The 26,343-nt window shown below is 41.1% G+C and overlaps 1 protein-coding gene across 1 annotated transcript; it reads right to left on the reverse strand.

Moving 5' to 3' along the window:
• Window positions 1–2,229: 2,229 nt before the first annotated feature.
• lingo4b (leucine rich repeat and Ig domain containing 4b) lies at window positions 2,230–4,207 on the reverse strand. Its single transcript, XM_018764799.2, has one exon. It carries the CDS (start codon window positions 4,205–4,207, stop codon window positions 2,375–2,377), a length of 1,833 nt encoding a protein of 610 aa, XP_018620315.2. The 3' UTR covers window positions 2,230–2,374.
• Window positions 4,208–26,343: the final 22,136 nt, after the last annotated feature.

The raw sequence follows: 26,343 nt of genomic DNA on the forward strand, positions 1-26,343 counted from the left end.
GTGTGTGTGTGTGTGTGTGTGTGTGTGTGTGTGTGTGTGTGTGTGTGTGTGTGTGTGTGTGTGTGTGTGTGAGAGAGAGAGAGAGAGAGAGAGAGAGAGAGAGAGAGAGAGAGATCGGGCCGAGCGGAGGTAATCCAGCGCGGTTTATTCTGCTCGTGCACGTGACTAGACTTTTCTAGGTTATTATTCTGGCCTACGGTAAAAATGCGAAAATGTCCACGCGTATAACCCGCTTCGCGTGCCGCCATTATATCCGTTCCTAACAGACGAATAACGGTCGATAGAAAATTGTTTACGTTTTAATAATTATCCGCATTTTACAATCGTCACCAGAGCTGTGTATCACAATTAATTTAAAATGTTCACAGCGTTCTACTCTTTAACTAATCATGTATTTGATTTAAACTGCATTTTTAAATCTAGGAAAATTCCCTTCTTATATAAAATATTTGAATATTGTTTAGTCCGTTAACACGACTGAGATACAGTACCAACTACTGATAATAATGACAAATATCCTTTCATTAATGCAGAGGAGTAAAAAGGTAAAAATATATACATACGTGAGATTTATATACGAACAAGTGGCCATTTCTAATGGAAAATTCTAGCTGACTTCAGGGTCCACAAAACCAGAACAGATGTGTTTTAGCTGATCAGGTAACAACTGCGACAGTGAAGCGTCTCATGTCCAAAAAGTGCTTTTAGTCACCAAAAACAAAAAGGAATGAAATAACAAATGATTCAAGGATCAGTCAGTTGTTGTGAGACAGCAGTCCTGTATAAAATGGAAATGCATAAATTCTAAATTAAAAGCAAGCAATGACTTCATTTTTGGGTATTCACTTTAGGGAGGTGCGAGAGTTCGGAGAAATATGACACAGTTTGCCTTGTTATACTTTCATTTGTTTATTGAGTCACAGTGTGTGAATTTCATGAGAGCATAAAAATGAAACATGTTGAAACGACTAGGCCTAGAGTTGTGTATTGTAATACACAAATCACAGCAGTAACTGATTCATTGCTGCATTTCATTTTACTTGTCATTCAAAGAGATAGCACACAGCAACCCGCATAGCTGTTGTGTTAATTCACCAAGAGCCAGACATAAAAAAGCAGCTCATCTTTATCTGTTGCCCTTTGGTAAACAATTGGGTATACTTCCACAATATATCAGCATGAGAACATTCATAACAAGTAATATTACATCCCATAAAGGAATATGGTGCGAATGCAGTTATTTCATTGTATAATTGCATCCATATATTTTGCTAGGTTTTGAGCTTATATATCAAATACTGAGGGTAAAGAATTACAAAACTTATAATAGGAAGGCAGTCTATCTGAATTGAAATTATTCAATTTTATTTCTAACATATCTGATTATTAAAATCCAGTTTTTTTAATAAACTGAACAGAAACAGGAGGACTTAGATTGTACATTTGATTTGATAAGCCTATAACTGAGTTTGAAATCTCATAAAACACTGATTTTGATATAAACAACTTTGATTTTGACATAGATCTGTTCGTATTTGTTCCATGAGTTTCGTAGATAGTAAATCATGGAACATGATACCATTGTAATGCATGCAGTTCTAAAATTCTAAATTGTACTTTTTTACTATAACATTCATTGAATTATAAGAAACAACAAAATGTAATCAAACAATATACTGATGTAAAATATAACCAATAAGCTAATATAAAACTAAACTAATACATAGAAAAAGCAGGGGATAACAGGATATTCTAGGATATTTCTCTCAATTTGTGTCACACCTCTTAAAATATAGTAAACAGTATATTATATGATGAATAATTAATATTAATCATAAAATAGTATTATTATATTATATAGTAAACAGTATAACATGGAGAGTATCTCAATGATTGAATCTGAAGACATTTTTTTTAACCTTTGCTACGTTGAAGAATCAAGGCCATACACACCCCAATTTGAGCAAAGAGCTTGTGCAATGAACCTAAACATTACACTCCACACATCCAAAGCTCTGATAAGCATGGACCTGTATGTCTGGATGCTATCAATTAAAGCACACACTCCAGTTCCAGTTTCTGTGTAAACTGTTGCCATCTCTGACTATGCTGACAAATACTGGAGAAATAATGAGTGGGACTGTGATGTATTCTGAGCCAGAACAGTTAGTTTCTGTAGTTCTTAACAAAGTGATGACAACTTGAATCCAAATACACAATTAACTGAGTTACTGCTAATGAGTATTGGTTATGCCTCTGCATCATCAGAACTTGGGGCAAGAACAGTACATTCAGTGAACAGCTCAGTGTCCTACAGCTGGTAGTACTGATGAAGAGTTGGAGCCCAAATATAATTCCTGCTCCTGTCTTCATTTCAGATCAGCTTCATAGTGAACTTTCCTGTATCTACACCATCACCTCCTCCACCCCCCATGGAGGTGCGAGGCACAAAGTCAATATTGGCATTATGCTTTATCTGCCCTTGGCTTTGGCTCCAAAAGAACATGAAGACAAAGCAGATTGCCACCGAGCTGAGGAAGGACAGAAAGCCCATGGTCATGGCAATGACAAGGGTCTTTGCATCAAATGGGAAGGAGCTGGCAACTTGAGCCGTGGTGTTGGGAGCAGAAGGTGCAGGGACCAAGGTCAAGCTTTCTTGAGAGAAATGGGATGCAGTACGGTTGTGAGTAGAGGGTAACTGCAGTACATGTAGGCTGACTGAGATGTTGTCATTCCCAGCAGCATTGCTTGCCATACAAAGGAAAGTACCGCTGTCCTGCACCTGGGCGTAGCGAACCTCCAGCGTGCCATTGTTTAAAACGCGAACCCTTCCTGTGGATGACAATGCTTTCTGCTGATTGCTCATCCAGCTGATGGAGGGTGAAGGATCGCCATCTGCACTGCAGTCAAAGACCACCGTGGTGCCCTCCTCCACTTTTAACTCCTGGGGCCTGCGATCAACAATACGTGCTTGCCTGCAGGTGAAAAGGCCTGGCAGCTCTGCTTCACTGAAGTCACGGAATTCACGGTTCCGAACCATCTCTGGGGTGGAGCAGGAGGGCGAATGACCATCAAAATCTAAGCGCAGACGCCGCCGCACAACCCACAGCAAGCGGCAATCGCAAGCCAGCGGGTTGCCATCCAGACGCAGCGTCTGTAGATTCCCAACAGAGTGGAAGACTCCTTCTTCCAGTGTGGACAGTTGGTTCGATGACACATTGAGAAGATGAAAGAAGCCCAGCCCTCTAAAGGCCCCTAGCTCAATCTTTAAAAGATTTCCTCCAGCTAGGTGGAATTCCTGCAGACGCTGGAGGTCACTCAGCAGGTTCCCATGCAGTGCTGTTATGGGGTTATATGACAAATCCAAATACCTCAGGTAGGCTAGGTGGCGGAGTGCTGTGTAAGGGACAGCAGTAAGGTTGCAGTGGCTGATGGTCAGGAAGGTAACATTGAGTCCCATCAGACTGTTTCCAGCCACTGTGTCTAACGAAGGCCAGTGTGTGATTTCAAGAGTGTGCAGCCTGAGCATCCTTCGAAAGGAGTTGTTGGGCAATATGCTGATGCTAAGCCGGCGTAACCTCAGGCGTGTGAGGCACTGGAGTTGGGACAATGCCTCTGTGGGGATGGAGGTCAGATTGCAGCGGTCCACATTGAGCTCCTGTAGGTTTTGTAGATCAGTGAAGGCTCGATGGGAAATGAAGACCAAGTCGTTCACACCAGCTTCAAGCAGGTGCAAACTAACAAGTTCACGGAAGGTGTAGTCCAGAAAAACAAGGATCTCATTGTCACTGATGTCCAGAATTTGAAGACTGTGCAGTCCAGAGAAGACCCCCACAGGGATTATCTTGAGTCGATTGTTCTTTAGGAAAAGGGTGCGGAGACTTTGCAGGCCCTGGAAGGCATCTACTTCAATCATGGAGATGACATTGTAACTAAGGTCTAGCTCCCACAGTTGGGCCAGTTCATTGAACTGCCGCCGGCCTAGGGTCCTCAGTCGATTGTGAGACAAGTTCAGGCTTTGAGTGTCTACAGAAAGTCCTTCAGGCACACCTGTGAGGTGCTTCCAGGAACAGTTCACCTGGAGCTTTTCATTTCTGCAGTCACACTTCTGGGGGCAGGGCCACGGACGCTCAGACACTGACGCCGCCTCTCCAAACAGGAGTAGGACACACCATGCTGCCCAAAAGACAATGGCTTCCACAAACATCTTGTCACTTGCCTGCAAAAGAAGACACAGGGAAATATAAATATTTAGCACCCCCCATCATATTTACTCCCTTTACCATTAATAGTAGGAATATTAAAGCTCAAACACAGAAAGATCTAAATTCTGGTCAATAAAAGCTAAAAGTAATATTTTATTCATCTGTTTTAAAGGAAGACAAAAACCGGCCCCTGGTGAATTTATTTAAGTACGACTCACCAATCCAATGAGGAACCACACGTTTTCATAACCAATGTTCAGGAAGGGATCGTGACTGAGATCACCCCACTCCAACCTCCCCTCTCATAGTAAACAATGGTCCTGGAAAGAATCTGCAAAGATTTTATCAAAATAATTTTATTTTAAAAATTCCTAAAAATTATTTATTAAAAAGATATAAAGATGAAAATTCAGAAAAAAATTTAACATTTATTTAGCATACACACACACATTTTCTGAACCGCTTGTCCCATATGGGGTCGCGGGGAACCGGAGCCTATCCGGCAACACAGGGCGTAGGGCCGAAGGGAGAGGAGACACACCCAGGATGGGATGCCAATCCGTCGCAAGGCACCCCAAGCGGGACTCGAACCCCAGACCCACTGGAGAGCAGGACCTGGGCCAACCCACTGCGCCACCGCGCCCCCCCATGATTTATTTAGCATATTATTATGTAATTCATTTGTATTTGGATTTAGTGAACAGCATTGGTTCTAGAGAAATAAATACAAAATAAACATAAGATATTGAGAATTTATTAATTTCCAACCATCTAATTAATGAATAAAATAAATGAAAAATGCAGACTGTAGTGGTAATGTGAAACTATATACACATAGTGGAAACAAAATATATAAGGTGCCGACAATCACTTCTTACTTCATATACAAATATACTTCTAAAGTACTTTGACAGAATCATAAATTTCAATGTTTTTCAAACTAATACATAATATAAGATACAAAAAAGTTTATCAAAGTTAAAAATAATTGGGTGGCATTTTTTATGGTTTTGTTTGGATTTTCACAATAAATTGAAAGGCATACAAGTACATATATCAGAGCAAGGGGTAGCAACCCACGCTGACTTTCAAAATCCATCAAAAGACCCAGGATCGAATCCCACCTTCTGCTCCACTGAAAATAACCCAACTGTATAAAAGGGTATATAACCGAGACAAGAAGAGAGTACAGACCTAACATTGTAAGTCACTTTGGACCAAAGCACAACAATAAGCAAATAATATAATAATAAGTAACCAAATAATAAGTTTATGTTAATGTGTTGTAAAAATATGTTTCTAAGCACAATATATCCTTAAATTAGCATCTGATGCATGGGACCATAACATAGTTTTACATCCCATGGTACCAGTTATTAGTCGTACTTCAGGCTGCAGTACACTACATCATACACCTCCTAATAATTGCACCTTACTTACAGCATGAGATAAGCTATGGTGCAGTACAGTGGTAGTTTCCTGCTAAGGACAGTTTGCCAAGGGAGGTTAGAAAAAGCACTTTGACAAAACTGTTTAAGTCTGTCACCTTCAAAAAATTCCTTTAACAATTAGAATGAATTGAAAATATTAACTATTATGACAAGTATTAAATAGCTCATGTAAAATAATTTAACAGACTATTAGAATATTTATATATCTGAGTGAAGATGTTATTTTTCAACATGTACTGTATCTTTCATACATAACGATGACAGTAATACTTTGACACATTTACTGTCCGTTCTGTTTTTTGCCAGACCTCTATGGCTACAAAACAAAAAGAACTGAAAATCGCACAAAAATGCTGACTTAAACAAACGTATAGATTAGCATCATCCATTAATGAGTTGAGCAGTTAAATTGCTGCACATGGTATTTTAATGGCAGGCAAACCTGAGTAAGTAGAAACTTCTGTCCAGCACTGCAGTGAGAAACTCTCAAGTCAGCCCTTGCTGTGGACACTCTAAACAGATGTTGAAAATATTATGAGAGCTGTCTCATCTTGTGTAACTCTTCAAATTGACACAAATGGTCTTATACTATTTGGATCGCTCAGTTGTAATCCCCTGTTGGCTTTGCGGTGTTTTGGAACCTGCTGTATCATTAAGGTCTGCTATTTACTCTGTGGGCAGCACAAACACAAGAGAGCTCATAGAAATTAGAAGCATTAATCCTGTCCTGGTGACCAAGAGATGGAAACAAACAGGTGCACAAAGTGGTACTTTCTCGCTTTCAGGGGTTACAGATAAGATACCCTGTGAGGTGTTATTTTACAAACCTCACGACCTGATCATCATGCAAGCCAAAACAACCCCTTTCCTATACAAATAAAGATGAAAAGTTACTCAGGGAAGTTTTACAGTTTTACAAGTTTTACTTTACAAAAATGTAACCATTCATCTTTTCAACAAACTGAATTTTTCAATTGTTTTTTCCCCACATTTGAAATGGCTATTTGTTTCTAGAGTACCTTCTATTTCTCTTTTTAGCTAAACAAGGCCCATTACTGAAGCCTGTCAATGGCTTAGAGCCTCATTAGTGTCACAAAATCTGTCAGTCTGATTCATTTCCATCATACCTACAGAGCCCTCTCCACTCTATCAGTGGCCGAGAACTTATCTAACAAACACTGCAAAGCCAAACACTATTTCCAGTCCAATCTGTTGTAACCTCTATTCATTCTGCCTTGCATCAAAATCCAGCAGACATCAGCTAGGACCAGTTGCCAGTGTGAAAAACAAAAACATTCATTACTTAACCTCTATTTTCCTGTTAATTCAACCAAATCATCTAACCTTTCCTCTCTTTCCCACTGCTGAAATACTCTCTCTTCAATGTGTATATGCAAACAAAATGAATAAAGTTTAAAAGCCATTCACTGTATTACATCTAAAGCTGTAAATGATATTTTACCTAAGCCATATTTTTGTGACTATGTTAATCAAGTTTTAAGGATATACATTTCCACAGATGATCCTTCTGATTTTCCATGCTGCACTTGGTGTTTTGAACTTTACATCTACATGGGCAATACTATCAAACACACATGCAGCAAAACTGGATTTTATATTATATATTTCACACCAAATTTTAGACTGGTACACTACTTGGACTGTAGTGTTAGGTGGCAAATTGGTTTTATTTTATAAACACATACAATTTTAATGCATCTGGCTTGTCTTAGTTATATTCATAATGTTAGAAATGTTAGATAAAAATGCCAAATGATGAACGTAGTGATAATCTGAACCTTTTAACATATAGTGGAAATTTCAGAAATAAAATCTCCACATAAGAAGCATGTTCAGCTTGTCTGTTGTGCCTTGGACATAGACTGCAGTCTTTAAAGCCTAAGTAATGACCTTGGTTACTGGGTGTTATGCTATTATTATCTCATCATGAGACAGAGACTGTGAACCCTCCAATCCCCAATTAACATTTTTGAAAAACAACAACAATGGAAATTGGGGAGTGTGTGTTGAGGGATGCTGCTTTTTATTATTGGCACCTGATTCAAATTCCATGCATTCAGAGATGCAACAATGTACTAGAGTTGAGTTATATTCTTAGGACTTTAAAACTGAACAGCTGCTGTGAAATGCTTTGAGGGTTTATTGGTATTTTGGTATGACTGGCTGTTCTCCTTTGAGTTTGCCAAATGAATATGGCCTAAAGAAGGTATGCAGAAATAATAAAGCAAAGTAGAAAGCAATCATTACTTCTGAAAAGATACAAACAACCTATTCCTCAGTCCTTTACATAACATTGCTAAAACCACATTTAAAAAATCATGAATGTCCCAGTCTGGCAGTGAGCAAAAAGGTGTCAAATTATCTCTGCCCGCATGTTGCATTGCATTATTATAAAAAAGTGTTTTTTGAAGTGAAGTTTCTGAATATGTCTAAATTTTATCGCTAATCTGCATACATGTAAGCACTTTTCCTGTAGAGAGTGTTTTATTCAGTTTGTTAAAGATTGTATGGACTTGAAAGCATTATGATGTAATTGTATAAATAAATGGAGGGGTGCAGTGGCACAGTGGGTTTGACCGGGTCCTGCTCTCTGGTGGGTCTGGGGTTGAAGTCCAGCTTGGGGTGCCTTGTGACGGACTGGCATCACATCCTGGGTGTGTCCCCCTCCCCCTCCAGCCCTATGCCCTGCACTGCTGGGCTAGGCTCCAGTTTGCCAAACCCCACTTGGGGCAAGCGGTTTCAGTCAATGTGTATGTGTGTGTGTGGTATAAATACATGCATGTTACCTGTGCACATATACAGGTATCCTTTGAGTTATGAACTCTTTCAATGAAACAGTGCTTAGCCTTTGGTACTCAATTTTTGATTTATGGAACAACAAATCTCACACACACATTTTCAGAACCGCTTGTCCCATACAGGGTCCCGGAGCCAACCCAGTAACACAGGGCGTAAGGCTGGAGGGGGAGGGGACACACCCAGGACAGGACGCCAGTCCATCGCAAGGCACCCCAAGCAGGACTTGAACCCCCGACCCACCGGAGAGCAGGACTGTGGTCCAACCCACTGCACCACCACACCCCCCTTGAAACAACAAATCAGAATAACAAAATTTATCCAAAGCAAGTCCAAAAAATGTGAAAGTCTAACAAAGTGGGAGTGCAGTAATGAACTGCAGCTGGCAGGTTTGCATCTCGATCTGGTTGTTTGTTGGTGTGTTAGGAATGTGAGAGAGTTACTTTAAGAAAGTGGGGCAGTATGGGAAGTGTACGAAATTCCACAGATGTGTCTGGAGGCTTTATTGGGAGTGTTATTTAATTGAATGATTGAAGACAGAGCAATTAGCAAGAAAATAGCTAATTCTGGGTATTTATGCAAATTTTAGCAGCAATGCACAGTTTTGGAAAGTTGTTTACAATAAACATAACGTGCTCAATGGATCCCTGCTTGGTATATTGCTCATCCTGCAGAAAACTGATCAACTGAAAAGAAAGGTGGGAATTTCCCTGGAGCGGTTACCACAACTCTGGAGTTTTCAGTGGATACAGAAAACTGCCCTGGGTTTTTTGAGCATGGTCTGGAAGCAGGACAGAAAAGGTAAAATACATAGGGCAGGACAGCCAATAACATTGTGGTTAGAGCTGATACCTCTGGACTCAAAGGTTTCAGGTTTGAATCTCAGCTCTGACTGTAGTACCCTTGACTGCAGTATTTACCCTCAGTTGCGTGGGTGAAATTACCTAGCTGTACAAATAGGTATATACTTACAGGTAGATTAACATTGCAAGTTGATTTGGAGAAAAGTATAATATGCTTTTGTATTGTTTTCTGAGATGTAAATCAGTTTGGAGAAAAAGAGCCTGCTAAATAAATAAATGTAAGTGTTTTACATTTTTCTGAAATCATAGGTTGACTACACTTGTTTTACAGCGTTATAGTGATGTTTGGGGTTTTTGGATGGGGTGCAAAACACATTATTATTTTTACCCCTTAAAATAAAGGAAAATAAACATTCTGTATTCAAAATTTCAATAGCTGCACTGTTTTCAGGAATGCATTACTTTCATAAATTGAGGGACACTAGTACTGTATACGTGTTCTCCCTTTGCCTCACAGAGGGCAACCAAAGCAGGTCACTTTCAGAATCCATCAATTTGATTTTATCCTTGATCTCCAAGGAATGAGCCATTTAGTCATTTCCTGTACAGGCTGTACAATGCACTATCTGAATGGAAGATTTAAGTTTCCAACTATGTGGAATCACTGGTGCATTTACTTACTAGACACTTTTCTCTAATGCAACTTCCAATGAACTCCATGTAGTGTTATCAGCCCACACACCTTATTCACCGTGGTGACTTACACTGCCAGATACACTACTTACACTGGGTCACTCATCCATACATCAGTGGAACACTCTCTCTCTGTCACACACTATGGGTGAACCTGAACAGCATGTCTTTGAACTGTGGGAGGAAACCTGAACACCCTGAGGAAACCCACAGGCAGACATAGGGAGAACATGCAAACGCCACACAGACTGAGCAGGGATCAAATCCATGTCCTCTCACACCACCCAGGCGCTGTGAGACAGCAGCACTACTCACTGTGCCACCGTGCTGCCCACAAGTCTGCAGAGAGCTAATCGAAACTGAAATACAGACCATATCTTCTATTAATATTGTTTATGTTTGACCTTCTATTTTCATAGCGTCACCTCTAAGTTTGAACCTGGCATTTAGTATCCGTAACTTTCTAAAGACTGACCTATTTATAACCGCCTGTATATAGACGTATCTAGCTGATACACAATCCCCCATGTCTCTCTGAACAGACATGTGTCTTGTCTGAGCTGGTCATTCCAGAATCTTGATTTTAATCCATCCTAGACGGCTTGGTATTGTACAAGAATCTGTTGTGTAAAATCCAGTGAGGGCAGTGGAGTGCACCATGATGTTCTAATGTTTGACTACCTTCAAATCACTTAAAATACCACTTTGAATACCAGAGTCAATATGTAGAACATTCAGTTAAATACACATCATATTAAGGTGATTGTATGATCAATTTTAAAAGCAGACAAAGATTAATGCAGTTACTCAAGATGTGCTTTCAGTATCATACAATACTTAACTTTATACTGTATGAAGTTTATAAGACACCTCAGTTTATAAAATAATTTATTTTGTTCTTTCATTATTGTATTATGCTATACAATGATATTTTTTATTCGACTTGACTTGTTTCCACAGCTATGCTAGTGTTCGCCAGAGACCTTAAAGACATTCATATTTAATATGAATTTACTAGATTTAGAATTTCCTTACAAACAGACTGATATAAAAAGCCTGCCACTTTAAAGTACGAGCAATCGGCACTAGCCACATTAATCACATCACAGTCACCTTCAATTAAGCGAAGACATTGTGAACCTATTCTGTAACATCTGTAGGTCGTCAGTGTTATTGATAGGAGCTTAACAGTTCTGTCTGTATGATTTTACTGCAAGTGATGAAGGGATGACTGTGTTATGTATTTGCACAATAATGTTTGTCAAAAACCGCTATCAGATTTCATTTTCATATGATTTTTTTTTCTAATGTATATTCTTAAATCAGCTAAAGTATAGCTTTGAGAGTTACACTAAAAATTCTAAATATCTAGATAACAGGAGGTTTCAGAAGAGCACACATTCGCTAATATTGGGTTTTAACTGTAATCTGAACCCCAAGAAATGCTGAGTTGTGAAAGTATGTATCAGTGTGTCAGACAGTGGACAATGAAACACTTTTTCCATTCCCAGCTTCCTGCTACCTAGACAGACAGGAAGGTTAAACCAGTCTGCAGTTCTTTTGATCTTTTTAATGGGACATTGGATTTATGCACATCCCCTGTGTATTATGAAAAGGAGCAGTAATTAACTGGACTGCTCCAGTTCTTTACACAGCACACGTGCTACCATGTATATCCATTTTCAGTGCACTGTTGGACACAATATACTCTTGTACACCTTATGTACAGCCTCATATAATCTCAGCAAAGTTCTTAAAAGAATTAAATATGGAGACAAAATGAAAAGAAGGTAAACAGTGCTCTACCCTGTATTTTGTTCCAGTAGTAATGCTGAACTTTTGGATCCTGGCCAACAATTATCCAGTATGAGCTTCTGTTCAGACTCGCATCTAGATTATTATGAGGTCATACTTCTCACAATACAGCAAAGTAGCTGTTGAGGACATACATTTGTAACCTGAGGAATACAAGTTCAAACACACAACAAGGGTGGCACAGTGGCGCAGTGGGTAATGGGTAGCACTGTTCCCTCAGAGCACTTGGACTGTTCAGGCAAAAGTTCAAATATGACTTATTCCGTGCGGAGTTGGTATACTCTTCTTGTGTCTGTGTGATTCTATCAAATGTTCTGATTTTCTTCACCAGTCCAAAGATATGCAGTCCAGGTGAATTGGCAATAATAAAAAATTGCCTGTAGTGTGTGAATGGCTGAGTGTGTGTGTGATTACCCCGCGATATACAGGCATCCTGTCCAGAAGGTGTATTCCCCCTCAGCATTGCACCCACTTATTTCAGAATAAGCTTTGGATCCCTACGACCCTGACCAGGACAAGCGGTTAATAAATATGGATGCGCCATAATAGGCCTATACATCTTTCATGAATGAAATTACAAGCAGCACTGGAGAAAATAGTGTCAGCTCAGCAACAGAATAATAATTAAAAAGTTGATCAAATTAATCATTCTGAAATACTTTCTTGCAAAATACACTATCAGAGCTGATCATGTAACAGAGGAAATGAAGTGAGCTGGCATTATCAAACAAACTTTGTAATTGCCTCTTTTTGTTATTATTAATGCAATCTATCACAAAAGCTGGGAGGAAGAATAAATATGATTAGAGCCCAAGTTTTTAACGTGAAAACATCACTCACTTCATTTAGAATTACTAGGAACAAACATGAATGATCTGAAAAATCATTTAATTAAATGCATTCTGTCCTAACCTGAGCAAATGTAGATTCTTAGGGCATTAGATTAGATAGTTATGAAAAATAATTAGAATACACACAAACAAAGTTTCAAGGCCGTGTAAGGCCTACACAAACAAAATCAGTTTGCAGATTAAGGAAGCTCAAATGTTTCCAGCTGTTAAGCATCTTATTCTTGTTTGTTCAATATTTGTTTAGAAATACTTGTTCACAGAAACAAATACAGACCCTTGCTATATTGAAATATTACTATTATACATACATATGTGTACTGTACTGTACTGTATGTATACTGTATATATAGCATACAGTATAACTGCTATAGATACATACACACAGATATATATGTATGTACAATAGTAATATTTCAATCTAGCATACATAAATAGATATACATACAGTACTATGCAAAAGTCTTAGGCACTTAGATTTTAACAGAAAAAAATTGTTTTTGACAGTTATTTAATGTCTTCTTCATAGTGTCAATGGGAAATAGCATATTTTAGATTACTAAGTATTCCCTTTGCAAAAAAGTTACAGTAAGGGTTTTGTATGTTGTCTGTGTACTTTCTTTAACGAAATACACGGACATACTGTCTGAAACTGCTCATCCCAAGTGGGGTCGCAGCGAACCGGAGCCTAACCCGGCAACACAGGGTGCAAGGCTGGAGGGCGAGGGAACACACCCAGGACGAGACGCCAGTCCATCACAAGGCACCCCAAGCAGGACTCGAACCCCAGACCCGCCAGAGAGCGGGGCTCGGCCAAGCCCGCTGTAACCCCGCTCGGGACAAGCGGTTGCTGACAATGGATGGTTACTAAGCTTTGTAGGAAGTTTATTAATTAAGAGCATCATTTTTGGAAGCATTCTCACTTTACAGCTTTTTCCCCAACCAAGTGCCTAAAACTTTTGCACAGTACTTTATGCAGTATATATCATATATATAAAAATGCATCTATATCTCTGCTTATACATATCATTTATATAAATAAATGCAAAGAAAGCATGACAGTTTTAGGGGCAATCACAAGAGCAGTGTATGTTGCAGGGTGTCACAGAGTGGAGCTCAGTACATTCTGGACATGATGAGGCACCCTTCACATGCTGACCTGGGACAAGCTGGAAATGTCATGAGGAGACAGACCGGACTGTCTGCACTGGACCAGGACGGGCCCAGTGGGCACCTTCATGACAACTGACAACATTTGTCCCTCAAGTACTGCTGCGAATGTGGTGGTTGGATGAGGTGGTGTGTGGAGATGTTCTCACACACACACTGGGAGTCTGTCTGAGGGCCACTGCGTGACCGAGGGTGGAACGTACGTACGCACTAACCCGCCAGTCCAGAGCTTACTGTTACTCACCACAGTTTCCGTACAGTACAATAATAATGGACGTGACTACAGTCTCATTCAGTTCACGCAACCTTTAATGACGATGAATTTGTTATAACTTGGAAAAAATAAAGCAAACTGCTACAACAACACCCAACAAAAGCAACTAAAAAAGGGCGCTGAAGGGCTTCGCGGCTCAGTCCTGAAGGAGCGCAGCACGAGCTCAGTCACTCAGTGGCACCTAGAAGAAGGTTCCCTTCAACACACACAGTCACTCTCATTCTTTACAGTCAGAGAAAAGACGTCGGCTATGACAATTTTATTTTTTAAGTGTTGTACTTTTACCGTCCCAGACATCTTACCGCGACCGACTACTCTGTGACGACGACTAGAAGATGAACCCGTCACGTCAGCGTCTCACCGCAAACTCACCCGCCTTCCCGCTTCACCTCAGACTTGGCCGGACGCGCTTTTCTTCCTCAGCGACACCCGCGACTTCTTGCTCTCCGCGCTCGGAAAACTACTCTCCAACTTCACGAAGAGTCACATTTATGCGCGTTCGGACGCGCCAGAGATGCTCATCTCTGGAACCTGGAGCGCATTTCCAACTCATCTGTCCTCCTCATTAATTTCCTTCTCGTCAACTAATATCCGTTGGACAGAGTATTAATCAGACGTAGGTGGGAAAGTAATTTAGGTCGACTTTTTATCGGAAGCCCCCGGAAGCACACAGCTCTTAATAGCAGGATACGTTTTTGTGAAATAATATTAGGTGGTGTCATTTCGCATTTATGAAAGAGATGAAGAGGAGGTGAAGGGCGCGCGCTGGAGAGAGGGAGCGATTCCGCTGCTAACGCCGGAGGGGAGGGGGGGGGGGGGACGCAGTGGGAAGAACGTGACCGCCCGCTTTTATAATTGCTCTTGTTCATACATAGTGCGCTTTGCAGTTATTACCTCGTTTACTGCATTACAAGGTGGGACAGCAGCTATATCATGCTGCGAATGCATGGAGCAGATGGGAATATTTCCTGTGATAGACGTCAGGCAAGGATGCTGCGTGCAGAACTGAGGACTGTCCCGAGGACATTTTTTAAAGGCATGATGGGTAGACAGGGACGGGTCAGCCAAATCTGGGGATTTAGGTAAAACGACAGCTGGACGCCGAATAAGACTGAGCAACAGGAACAGCGGCTCCCCGGGCGCTACTTGAGCCGCAGTGAGGGATCCCGCTCCAGACCGGAGCCTTTAGTTTAGTTAAAAAGGGAATAAATGGGATAGATTTGAGGAAACACATGAAACCCTAGTTTCAGCATTTAAACTAGTTCACACACACACACACGTTGTCTGAAACTCCTTGTCCCAAGCAGGGTTGCAGTGAGTCGGAACCTAACCCGGCAGTGCTGGACATGAGGCTGGAGGGGGAGGGGACACACCCAGGACAGGACACCAGTCCATTGCAAGGCACCCCAAGCGGGACTCGCGCCCCAGACCTGCCAGGGAGCGGGACCTGGCCAAATCTGCTGCGCCACTGCACCCCCCTAAACTGGTTCATGTCTGTTAAAACAAATGTTACATCTGTATGTTGACCGTTGGCGGCTGTTTCAATGGGAATTAGAGTCCATTTGTGGGATCTTGGAGTTTTACAGTAGAACTCTTTAGTTGGCATTTGGGAAGATGGATGTTGCTGAAAGCAATGGACCTGTTTCTAGCAGTGATTACGAGTAATGGCAGGACTGTGGTTGTTACCTTTGACACATTGCTTATTCGCAAAAGGTGAGAGATTAGGGCTGCCCTGCAGCATGCACTATTTTACTAATGATGTCACACACACTTGCTGAAACTGTTTATCCTAAGTGGGGGTTGCGGTAAGATGGAGCCTAGTCCAGCAACACAGGGTGTAAGGCTGGAGGGGATAGGGACACACCCAGTATGGGACGCCAGTCCATCACAAGGCACCCCAAGCAGGACTTGAACCTCTAACCCACCAGAGAGCAGGACCTGGCCAAGCCTGCTGTGCCACTGCACCCCCCCCCCCCCGATGTAAAATAAACATTACTTTGCCATTTATAAGTTGGCTTATGAAGCAAAAGTGGAGACGTCTGAGAATTTTTTTGAGCACTACACAGTTTATGACTTCCATCTGTCCAGTCAAATAGCTGCCTGCATGTCCTGAATAGGGTTGCAGGGATCTGGAGCCTATCCGAGAAGTACTGGGCACAAGGCTGGGGTGTACATCAGTCTATTGGTGGGGTCTCGGAGACAGCTGGTAGCGTAGCAGTTAGCGCTGCTGCCTTTGGACCCAAGGATTACAGGTTTGCGTCTCACCTTTGGCTGTAGTACCCATGAGAAAGGTATTTACCCACAATTGCTCCAATAAAATTACTCTCCTGTATAAATGGGTAGATCATTGTAAGTCACTTTTTGAGAAAAGCATCGGCTAAATGAGTGAATGTAAAGATAGTCTCACACACACACAAAAGGCAGTCCAGAGTCAATCTACTTGAACTGCATGTCTGTGGGAGCAAAGCAGACCCCCCAGTTGAACCCCATGGAGATACAGAGAGAACCTACATACTCCACACAGATAGAGGAGGGATTAAACACAGGCTGTCACACAGGTGTCGTGAGGCTGCAGTTCTACTCACTCTGCTACCGTGCTACCCGGTTTATGTCTTGCCCTCTCAAAACCCCACCTGTTCCCTCAATGTCCTCTTTTTAAACAAATGATTGACCCTCCTTCCTTCCAATATTTATCATTTTTAACTGTCCCCGTCACTTTTCTGTTTTCTTTTTAGTAACTCTGATATAGAAGGTTTTTTTTCTGCATCAACCATATGATACTTGTTGTGCAACCAAAGGCAATGCATTGTTTTGTATTCTACATTTTATTTATAATAAATACAATTCACCAATCTTACTCCACTACATACCGTATAAATGCTGTTAGAATACCCAGTTGTACAACCATATATAATCTGTATTTTTACATGTATAGTTCTTTTATATGGCAACAATCAATGTTAAATGCAGAAGCTGACAGCAATTAAAAATAATAATACAAAATAAAAATGTGGCATGTCTAGTAATCATTTAGCAAAGGGAATCCATGTCCCAAACTGCCCAATTTCACTAATCTGCAAGGCCGAAGGTTTACTGCATTTTCATTTCACAGTTGTTTAACTACTACCAATAAACCCTCCTTTAACCATAGTTTGCTGCTTTATACTTGATGTCACATATGCAAAACACTTCTCCAAGATTTCTTCCAGGGGTTTCTAGGAGGAGGCTCAAGAATCGGCTCTGGCGATGTTTCATTGGACAGGAAAATGAGGAGTATATATACTCCACATGCATGAAATTACCCCCTCAAGTCCTGGTAAACTCAGTGTCAGTCACAATCTTCACAAAATTCAAGTTTCTTATCGTATAAGCAATGCTTTACACTGACATCATGTCGATCTTTTCCGCACTTTCAAGGTATTGGAATATTAACAAGATACTCAAGAAACTATTGCGCTACAGTGTATTCCTGTCTGAAACAAAATAGAGGTGTGTGTGTGTGTGCATTTAAGAAAAAAAAAATCCAAGTTCTAAATCCATGGATGAAGTCCATTAGTGCTTTGGGAAGACAGTAGCAATCTTGGCAAAGCTCACAGGAATTTAATTAAATTTGGTCGCTGGAGGCAAGGCATCTTAATTGAAGAAAGGGAGCAGCAGCCAATTCACTGTACTGAGAATGGTTCACCTCTGTCTCATTTGGGAGTTAAGTTTCAAAAGCTTCATAAAAGTAACACAGCTGAACAGGAATATAGCCTACATTTTCTTGTAAAAGTTTTTATGACCATTTTCTTTGCATAAAGGAGACAAAATATGTTCCTTCTTATGATTATTGCAGAACGGAACATCACAGAGAAACAAGAAATTGTAATATTTTAAATTAAGTGAATCCCAAACAAACCAGATAGCTTTAAGTGTATTCAAATAAGATCCAATTGTATCCTGAATGGCTTTTCTCTTTAAATATCTCTTTGGTTTTTTGTAGGGAATGAAAGTGGTTGCAACAGTTTCAATTATAATAAACAGTCTTGGTCTTGGTTCAAAAATTGGCTGTGGTTGTTTTGAAGAGATTAATTGCTTTCAAAGGCTTTGGGTCATTCTTGTTTTGTAAACAGAAGTGAAAGAAATGACAGCACTTTCCATCAATGTTCCAGGAATGCTACCTTGCTACAGCAAAGAAAGTGGAGAAACACCTGATTCTGGCATTCTTATGCCAGCAATTATGATAATAAATGGCAATGCTGAAAAGGTAAGTCTGCAATCTGGAATGAAAAATTCGCCATGGCTTTGCGATTCTGTGCAACTCGAGCAGCTTTATCTGTCACTGAGGGGTTGGGGCAGAGAAAACACAATATCTGCTGGTTTGGTTTTTAAACATCATAAAGTTAATAGACCATAAATCATAAAGCACTAATCTTGACAGATGCAACAAGCAGTACAACCATACGTGTACAGTTAATTCCCCCATAGGTGATTCCCGACAACACGACTCCCGTCCCCAGATATTGGTTCAGAGCAGCCGTTAATAACAACAACGTAAACATTTATCGGAACGTTGAAGAAAAATTACAGTAAAATAAATCCATTTACAATGTGAAGAAATTATGCCAGCGCAAGGCAGCGGGGTGAGCTGCTCCCTAAGGTCTCAACCAAGCAAATAAATATCAGTTAAAATAACTATTTTCACAACTGAAAGAACAAATTCAGTACTATTATCAGTTCGTTTAGCTGCCACCTTTCTCCAAAGTAAATCAAGGCATTAAGCCTTCCCCAAAGGTGCTACCACAGGGGATCAAATACTCTTTTCATTTACATAGCTTTCCTGAAAGCAACTTATAACATTCTGCCCATGTACACAGCCTGGCTCATTTTACTGGAGCAAGATTCTGAAAGGCAGTACAGCAGGAGGGATTTGAACCTTGGCTGTTCCAGTGGGCAGTAACAACTCCAAGCTTCACACCACCTGCTGCTGCTGCAGAAAACCTCTAACAGCATGTCTTTGAGGAGTGAAAGCCATATGCAGTGGAGTCTCTATATCCTTCCTGTGTCCGCATGAGGTCTCCTCCAGGTGTCCCAGCTTCCTCCTACAGTTCAAAACATGTAATTCAGGTTAACTGGTGACTATAAATTACCCCTAGAGTGTAAATGTGTGTTTGTGGTTACCCGCGATGGACTGCCATTCCATTTAGGGTGTATTCCTCTTGACCTTGGAACGGCTCCAGATCACCACAGACCCTGACATCTGGTTTCCTCTCACAGTGCAAAGACATGCAATTCAGTTGCAATGGACTCTGAATTGCTCATACTATGTGAATGGGTGTGTGTGTGTGTGGTCACCCTATGATGGCCTGGCAACCTTTCCAGGGTTTACCCCTCCAGCCTTACACTCAGTGATTCCAGGATAGGCTCTGGACCATTGCATCCCTGAGCAGGACAAGCAGTTATTAAAAGCAACCGAGTTAAACTATAACAATAACAGATGGCATGGTGGCCAGTGGCACAGTGCATAGCACTGCTGTCTCACAGTGCCTGAGTGGTGCAAGAGGAGATGGTTCAACCCCTGCTCGGTCTGTGCGGAGTTTGCACGTTCTCCCTGTGTCTGTGTGGGTTCCCTCTGGGTGCTCCTGTTTCCTCCCACAGTCCAAAGACATGCTGTTCAGGTTCCCAATTGTGTGTGAGTGATGGAGAGTGTGTTTCACTGATGTATGGATGAGTGACCCCTTGTAAGCAGTGTATCTAGCAGTGTAAGTCACCTTGGTAACTAAGGTGTGTGGGCTGATAACACTACATAGAGTTAAGTGGAAGTCGCTTTTGGAGAATGTAATAATGCCCTTCTATCTTGATCCACAGCATTCATAATTTTTTTTACAAATACAGCCAATAGGTTGATAGCAGGATTTCAAAGTTTTTTCAGACATCAACTGATCTATACAAATGTAATTCCACTTCCAGAAAATTTAAAGTTCTCTTAACATTAATAGGTTAAAGCCAGGCAGAATAATGTTCTGTACGAGTCATATTTGCTCAAGGGCATGTCAGATTTTCACTTCTGCTTTTCCTAGCTGTGCTGATGCCTCTGATGCTAAAGACACCTCAGTGGTTTCAGGCAGTCAGGCTGGTAAATGTTATTTAGGCAGTGTGTAGGCAGAAAAAAGAAAACAAATGCATTTGCAACAAACCATTACAAATTAAACCAATATAGCCATGCAACTAGGCATTAAAGCCCTGAATTCTGTTTCTTTAGCACTCCATACAAAAGATTTAAACATTGTCTCAAAACACCACCATTAGCAGAAGGTAGCAAGCTGTTATTGTTTTTATAATCCATTTTTTCCTTTTTTTCCATCAATTTCTCAGTGTTTATGTGACCCAGATCTTAAAATATACTGCGGACTGAAGCATAAGGCACATGCTGAGGCCCCATTACCATGACTAACACTCATGGTACACTAATCCCTGAGGAGTAAACTTGGAAATCACCCTACACGTGACCGCTCTGGGATCTGAAAATTGTGAATGTGGAGGGAATGAATGAGCAGATTGAACTTCCAGTCTGTTTCTATGTCCTGCTCCCAACTGTGTTGTTGGAGACCTTCTAATCTTCTGGAGAACGGAGGGATTTTTTTTTTTTTTTTTGTCTGTGAAGGATGTGTGCTCAGCCTTTAGTAACAGTTCTGATACGGTTAGAGCTTCAGATTTATCGGCGTTGGTGTTTCAGAATCATTTTCTGTCTTCATTTGCTGTAATGTATATTTGGTTGTTTATTGGTTGCCGAGAAACAGGTCATAATAAAAAAATAGGAAAAGTTTGAATTGGGACCAATAGGAAATCAACAAACAGACGCGATAGTTCTCCTCATTATTTTTAATAGGATATTGTCAGAATATTTTAGGTTATTGACAGGAGGCAGGGAGATTGAGTTCAGCTGTCTTACAACACCATGCTTGTTATTTACAATACTCATTCCAGAATTTACCCCAGTTAATTGTGGCCAGCAGGCCCTGGCAACAGATGGAAATGACAGGAATAAAGAGTGCCAGAAAGACTGAGGTGACAAGAGGGGACTAGGGAGACTGAAAGACAAAATCCTCCATCTGCAAATAGTGCTTTTTCTGTCCTTGTTTGAATGCTCCAGGGTAGGTTTAGTTTGTCTGGTGTTTTTAGTTTTCCCAAAGTCGTAAGTTTCAAGTCTTCTCATTTATAGCGTTTTTTTTTCATTATCTGAACCCCAGGTACCTCATTCACCGTTGCCGCAGTCACCGTGTCCAGCTCTTCCCATAGGTCGTCAAAACACTTCTGACAAATTTAACTGAGTGAGGAAACGTTGTTGGTGATAAAAGGTCCCTGCGGGTTCTTGCAGCCCTATTCTGGAACAGAGTACACAGCCTCTAAAACTTATGTAGGAAATACTGACAGCTTTAGAAGCTACATGCTTTAGAAATTTCATTTTGGGAGAGTGGCTGATAATTTCAACATAACTCTTCAAAAGTATATGCTTCCTTACAATTAGATTTATCAATGAAAGCAGCAGTCATACGCATATGTAGATCATAACACACACATACACAACCGCTTGTCCCATTTGGGGTCGCGGCGAACCGGAGCCTAACCTGGCAACACGGGGCATAAGGCCGGAGGGGGAGGGGACACACCCAGGATGGGACCCCAGTCCGTCGCAAGACACCCCAAACGGGACTTGAACCCCAGACCCACTGGAGAGCAGGACCTGGTCCAACCCACTGCATCAGCGCACCCCCCCCCGGATCATAACAACCTGAACAGGAAATTAAAAGTCTTACAGAAACAGAGAAATATACCTAAAAAGACAAGCGAGACGAGAAAGTGTGGTCAAAACAGAAAGTTATGACATAAAAAATTTGGAATCTAACATGCCTCATGTCATTGTACAAAGCCCTCAGTTACAGCTACGCTCAGCGCTCTGTCGTAGATCAAGTCCAGGTGCGTCCTGCACAGAGCATGACTGGTCCAGGTCAGACCATCACGTGCATGGCGCATGATCATGACTCAACACAGCGGGCCTTTCGCATGGAGTCCCCATTCCTAGGACTGAGCTGTCATCAACTGCCAAAAATTGACATTTACTCCAACCTCACACAATACAGTCAAGGGTAGGTAAGGGTAAGTGCCGCTGAGTCGCATTCGACTCATAGTGAACACTCGGGTGGTTGTTCGGTTAGGGTTGGTATGGCAGCAGTTTACCATTGCATTGTTACATGTATTTTTTCGGGCTGTGAACACAGGGAAGGACGTGCAAAGTCAACACACCTTTAGCCGCACTCAAACCTACTCCTGAACAAGTTGCTTAAGAGCTGTGAGGCTATGTCACCATGCTGTTACATCACAGATAAATGGACGTAACACAGAGACCTTTGCAAAGATATCAGATGTCCACTGAGTTGCATTAACAGCAGATGTAATGATGAATGTGGGGGGGGGGGGGGTGTGGTGGTGTAGTGGGTTGGACCGGGTCATGCTCTCTGGTGGGTCTGGGGTTCAAGTCCCGCTTGGGGTGCCTTGCAATGAACTGCTGTCCCATCCTGGGTGTGTCCCCTCTCCCTCCAGCCTTGCGCCCTGAGTTGCTGGGTTAGGCTCCGGCTCCCCCGTGACCCCGTATGGGACAAGCGGCTCAGCCAATGTGTAATGATGAATATATTAGATCAGAGCATGTTTAGGAACAAAATTATGACCTTTTAAAATGAAATATAATAAAATGCAGTTATTTCATGATTTTTGCACACCACTAAGTATCTTCTTTGCCTTTTTTGTGTATAGAAAGAGGAACAGTCGTCATTTTAAATAGTAAAGTAATTGTACAGCCAGTACAACACAAGTATTCAGCTGCAATATGACAATTTCTTTATGAACGATCATAGCAAATGCTCACTGATCTGAATTTCCATAGCTGACTTGAGCAAAACCTGCAGTAAGAGTGACATTTGTTACTGTTATTCATGAGTGCTCAGAATGCAGAAGGGACCAGATACATTTACAGGAAAAAATTTAGAAAAATACAGCAATGACTGCTAAGCATTAGCACGCACATACAAAGCATTAGCAGAGGCATTGGCAGTATTGTACTTTGTGTTATTTATGGGTATGTAGATTAATATTTAAACATATTTAAATATTTAAAACATTTAAAAATACTTAAACACTGCTCGGACACATCTGAGCAAACAACATTATATAATCTCATGCATTAAAAAAATGTATGTAAAGGGGACAGCTGGTAGTGTAATGATTAGAGCTACTAGCTCTGGATCCACAGGTTGCAGGTTTGAGCTCCACCTCTATCTGTAGCGCCCCTAAGCAAGGTATTTACCTTGAATTGCTCCAGTAAAATTACCAACCTATGTAAATGGGTAAATAATAATACGTTTGTAACAACTGTAATCTTAACAGTGTAAGATGCTTTGGAGAAAAGTGTGGGCTAAATGAATAAATGTAAAAATATTCCACAACTTCCTTGGCTTGACCCTGAGATCTTGTGACTTGATCATGCAAAGCATCATATGACAGCGGATCCTGGGTTGGCTGTTGGCATCTGCCAATGAGTTGTAGTCATTAACAGAGAACAGATGTGGTCCAGACAGCTGTTAAGTTGCGGTTAGAGGCTGAAAAGGGACACAGCAGCAAAATCAGCTTTCAACTCATCCCTTGCAAGTCCAGCATTAGTTTTTTTTTTTCTGGAAACATTCAGAAAAAAAGTTTAGTAATGTTCAGATTAGTAATGGATTACAGATTGTTTCTAAACTACCAAATCTTTTGTGTACTTGGCTATTTCGGCAACAAAACCCCTAAAAAGCTTTGAAAAGAGAAGAAGCCGTGTATAAAATGACTGGTTCTGCCCACCTTGAATGGGCACACAGAAAAAAACAAAGTGGATAATACATTTACAGAAAATTAACTACTTCTGCTCTGAATGGCTTTTAAAACCACATGCCTGATGGAGCTGTAAATTGATTATATATAATCTGTCTGAGTATTATCAGAAATCATCACGCAATAACTTGAGAAAAATAGAACGATCCATTTCAAATTAATACGAAACTCAAGGGTTTTCTTTTTTTTTTTTTTTTAAATGTTCTATGTGAATATGTATAATTAACCACAAATTATTGTATTCACTTTACCTGTAACAGATGAACACAAATTTATGACATTTTATCATTGACCATACGGTCATGCGCCCTGTACAATTATGTGAAGCAACAGCTTTGCATAAATAAGGGTGCAGAGCTGTATTAATGGTCATTATCCAGAGCGGCGGACAGTTTTAAAAGCTGCAAATAAGAACCTTACGGTTTTAAGTCTGAAAGGCCTCCGAAGTTCGAGTCACATGGCTTTGCACCACCAGCTATGTGGAGAATCAGAGTGCAGGTTAATGAAAAATGAGATTGAACTATTCTCCACAGGATTCTCCGTGAATACGTGAAGAAACCCTGCTACTAGATTCACATTCACATCGACTGTTACAAAAATGCTCTCGTTCTACGTGGATTAATTAAGGTACGTTCTATTTCAATCATGCGTCACAAAAAATACTGAATAATGGCACACATTTGAGCGAACATTTAACACTTGATGCGTCTCACCACCCAATTTTTTATTCCCAGAATTATACTGATATTCTATACATCAGCACAAAAGCTCTTGAAATGTTAAAGTACATGTGCAATATAGAAACATCACTTAAGGTGCAATGTACTCCATTTGTACAGCATTTGTCACAGGCTGCTGCTGCTCTGTATGGTAATTGCAGTCATGCAATACATAATAAGCATGTGCTCGTAAAACAGGGGTGTCATGTTGACCTTCCCTTGTGGAACTGCTCAGTAGCTTTTACGCAGGCTAGCTGATGCTCTCCTGGCCATCATCCAAGATGATATAGAGAGAATAATGGAGTGATGAATAAGATCCCTGGCTGAAACCTGATATTTTGAGAATATAACCCAACACAGCAGTGGAAGCTGCTTCCTTCATCCTGTAATGGGTTCACAGAGCCGTTCCCTTACATCTCATCGCACTGAGAAGGCAGTTTTGAGCTAATCAGCCTGAAAGCTCACAAGGATGAAGGACGACTGATTCCTCCAGGAGGGTAAAAAGCTGAAACTGCTCTCACGTCTGGTCCCTCCTGTACAGACGCAATCGGCCCACCTGTAGGAGTACAAACTTTTCAAGGTAAGTGGTGGTGTACTTAATGAATCTGCAGGATCGAGTCCACAAAACTCTGAATTTCTGCAGCTGAACCATGAATTTTCCTGTATTTACCCGAGGGGTTTCTCCAAAGCACTTTACAACGTTAACATACCTACAGTCGTTGAGCAACTTATACAGGAGGGGAATTTTCAGAGTAAGTACTTTGGGCACTGGCATGACAGCTTGAGGTGGGATTTGAACCTGTCACCTTTGAGTTCAAAAGCAGCCGCTCTAACTGCTACACTGTCGAAACACAAGCCCCATGCCAATCATGTAGCTGTGTTCACCATCCTGGGTAGTAACCACAGCCTTTTCTTAGGTATGAACACCCAGGGAAACATACCAGAGGCTTTTGGGGAGGTTCATAGTAGTGACACACACACACACACACACACACACACACACACACACACACACACACACACACACACACACACACACACACACTTCCAGAACTGCTTGTCCCTTACAGGGTCACGGAGCCTACCCGGCAACACAGGGCGCAAGGCCGGAGGGGGAAGGGGACACACCCAGGACAGGACGCCAGTCCGCCGCAAGGCACCCCAAGAGGGACTTGAACCCCAGACCCACCGGAGAGCAGGACTGCAGTCCAACCCACTGCGCCACCACACCCCAAGTAGTGATGTAACCTGCTGTAAGTTGCCTATTCTTTTAAAATTAGTTTTTGACAGAACTCATGACATTGGTTAACTGTTGAAGTGAGAAAGAGTATTTAAGACACCTGGCTTCACTCTTGACACAACCAGGCTGGAGATACATATATACATATAGATAATACTAAGCATCTAAATTTCAGTAAAATCCCTTACTCCTTCGTAACAGCCCTTCGAAAGCTTCTTACATAAACGTGTGAGCTGAAATATTCATTACACCTTTCAATTTAACAATGGTAATGAGCTGTAATAACGTAGTATAAGAATGATTTTTCTCTGTCTAAATGTTAAATGTAACCGGTGGGGCAACTGACAGTGTAGTGGTTAAATCTGCTGCCTTTGGACCCAAAGGTTGCAGGTTTGAGTCTTACTTCTA

Source organism: Scleropages formosus, chromosome 18, assembly GCF_900964775.1.
Source record: "Scleropages formosus chromosome 18, fSclFor1.1, whole genome shotgun sequence".
NCBI lineage: Eukaryota > Metazoa > Chordata > Actinopteri > Osteoglossiformes > Osteoglossidae > Scleropages > Scleropages formosus.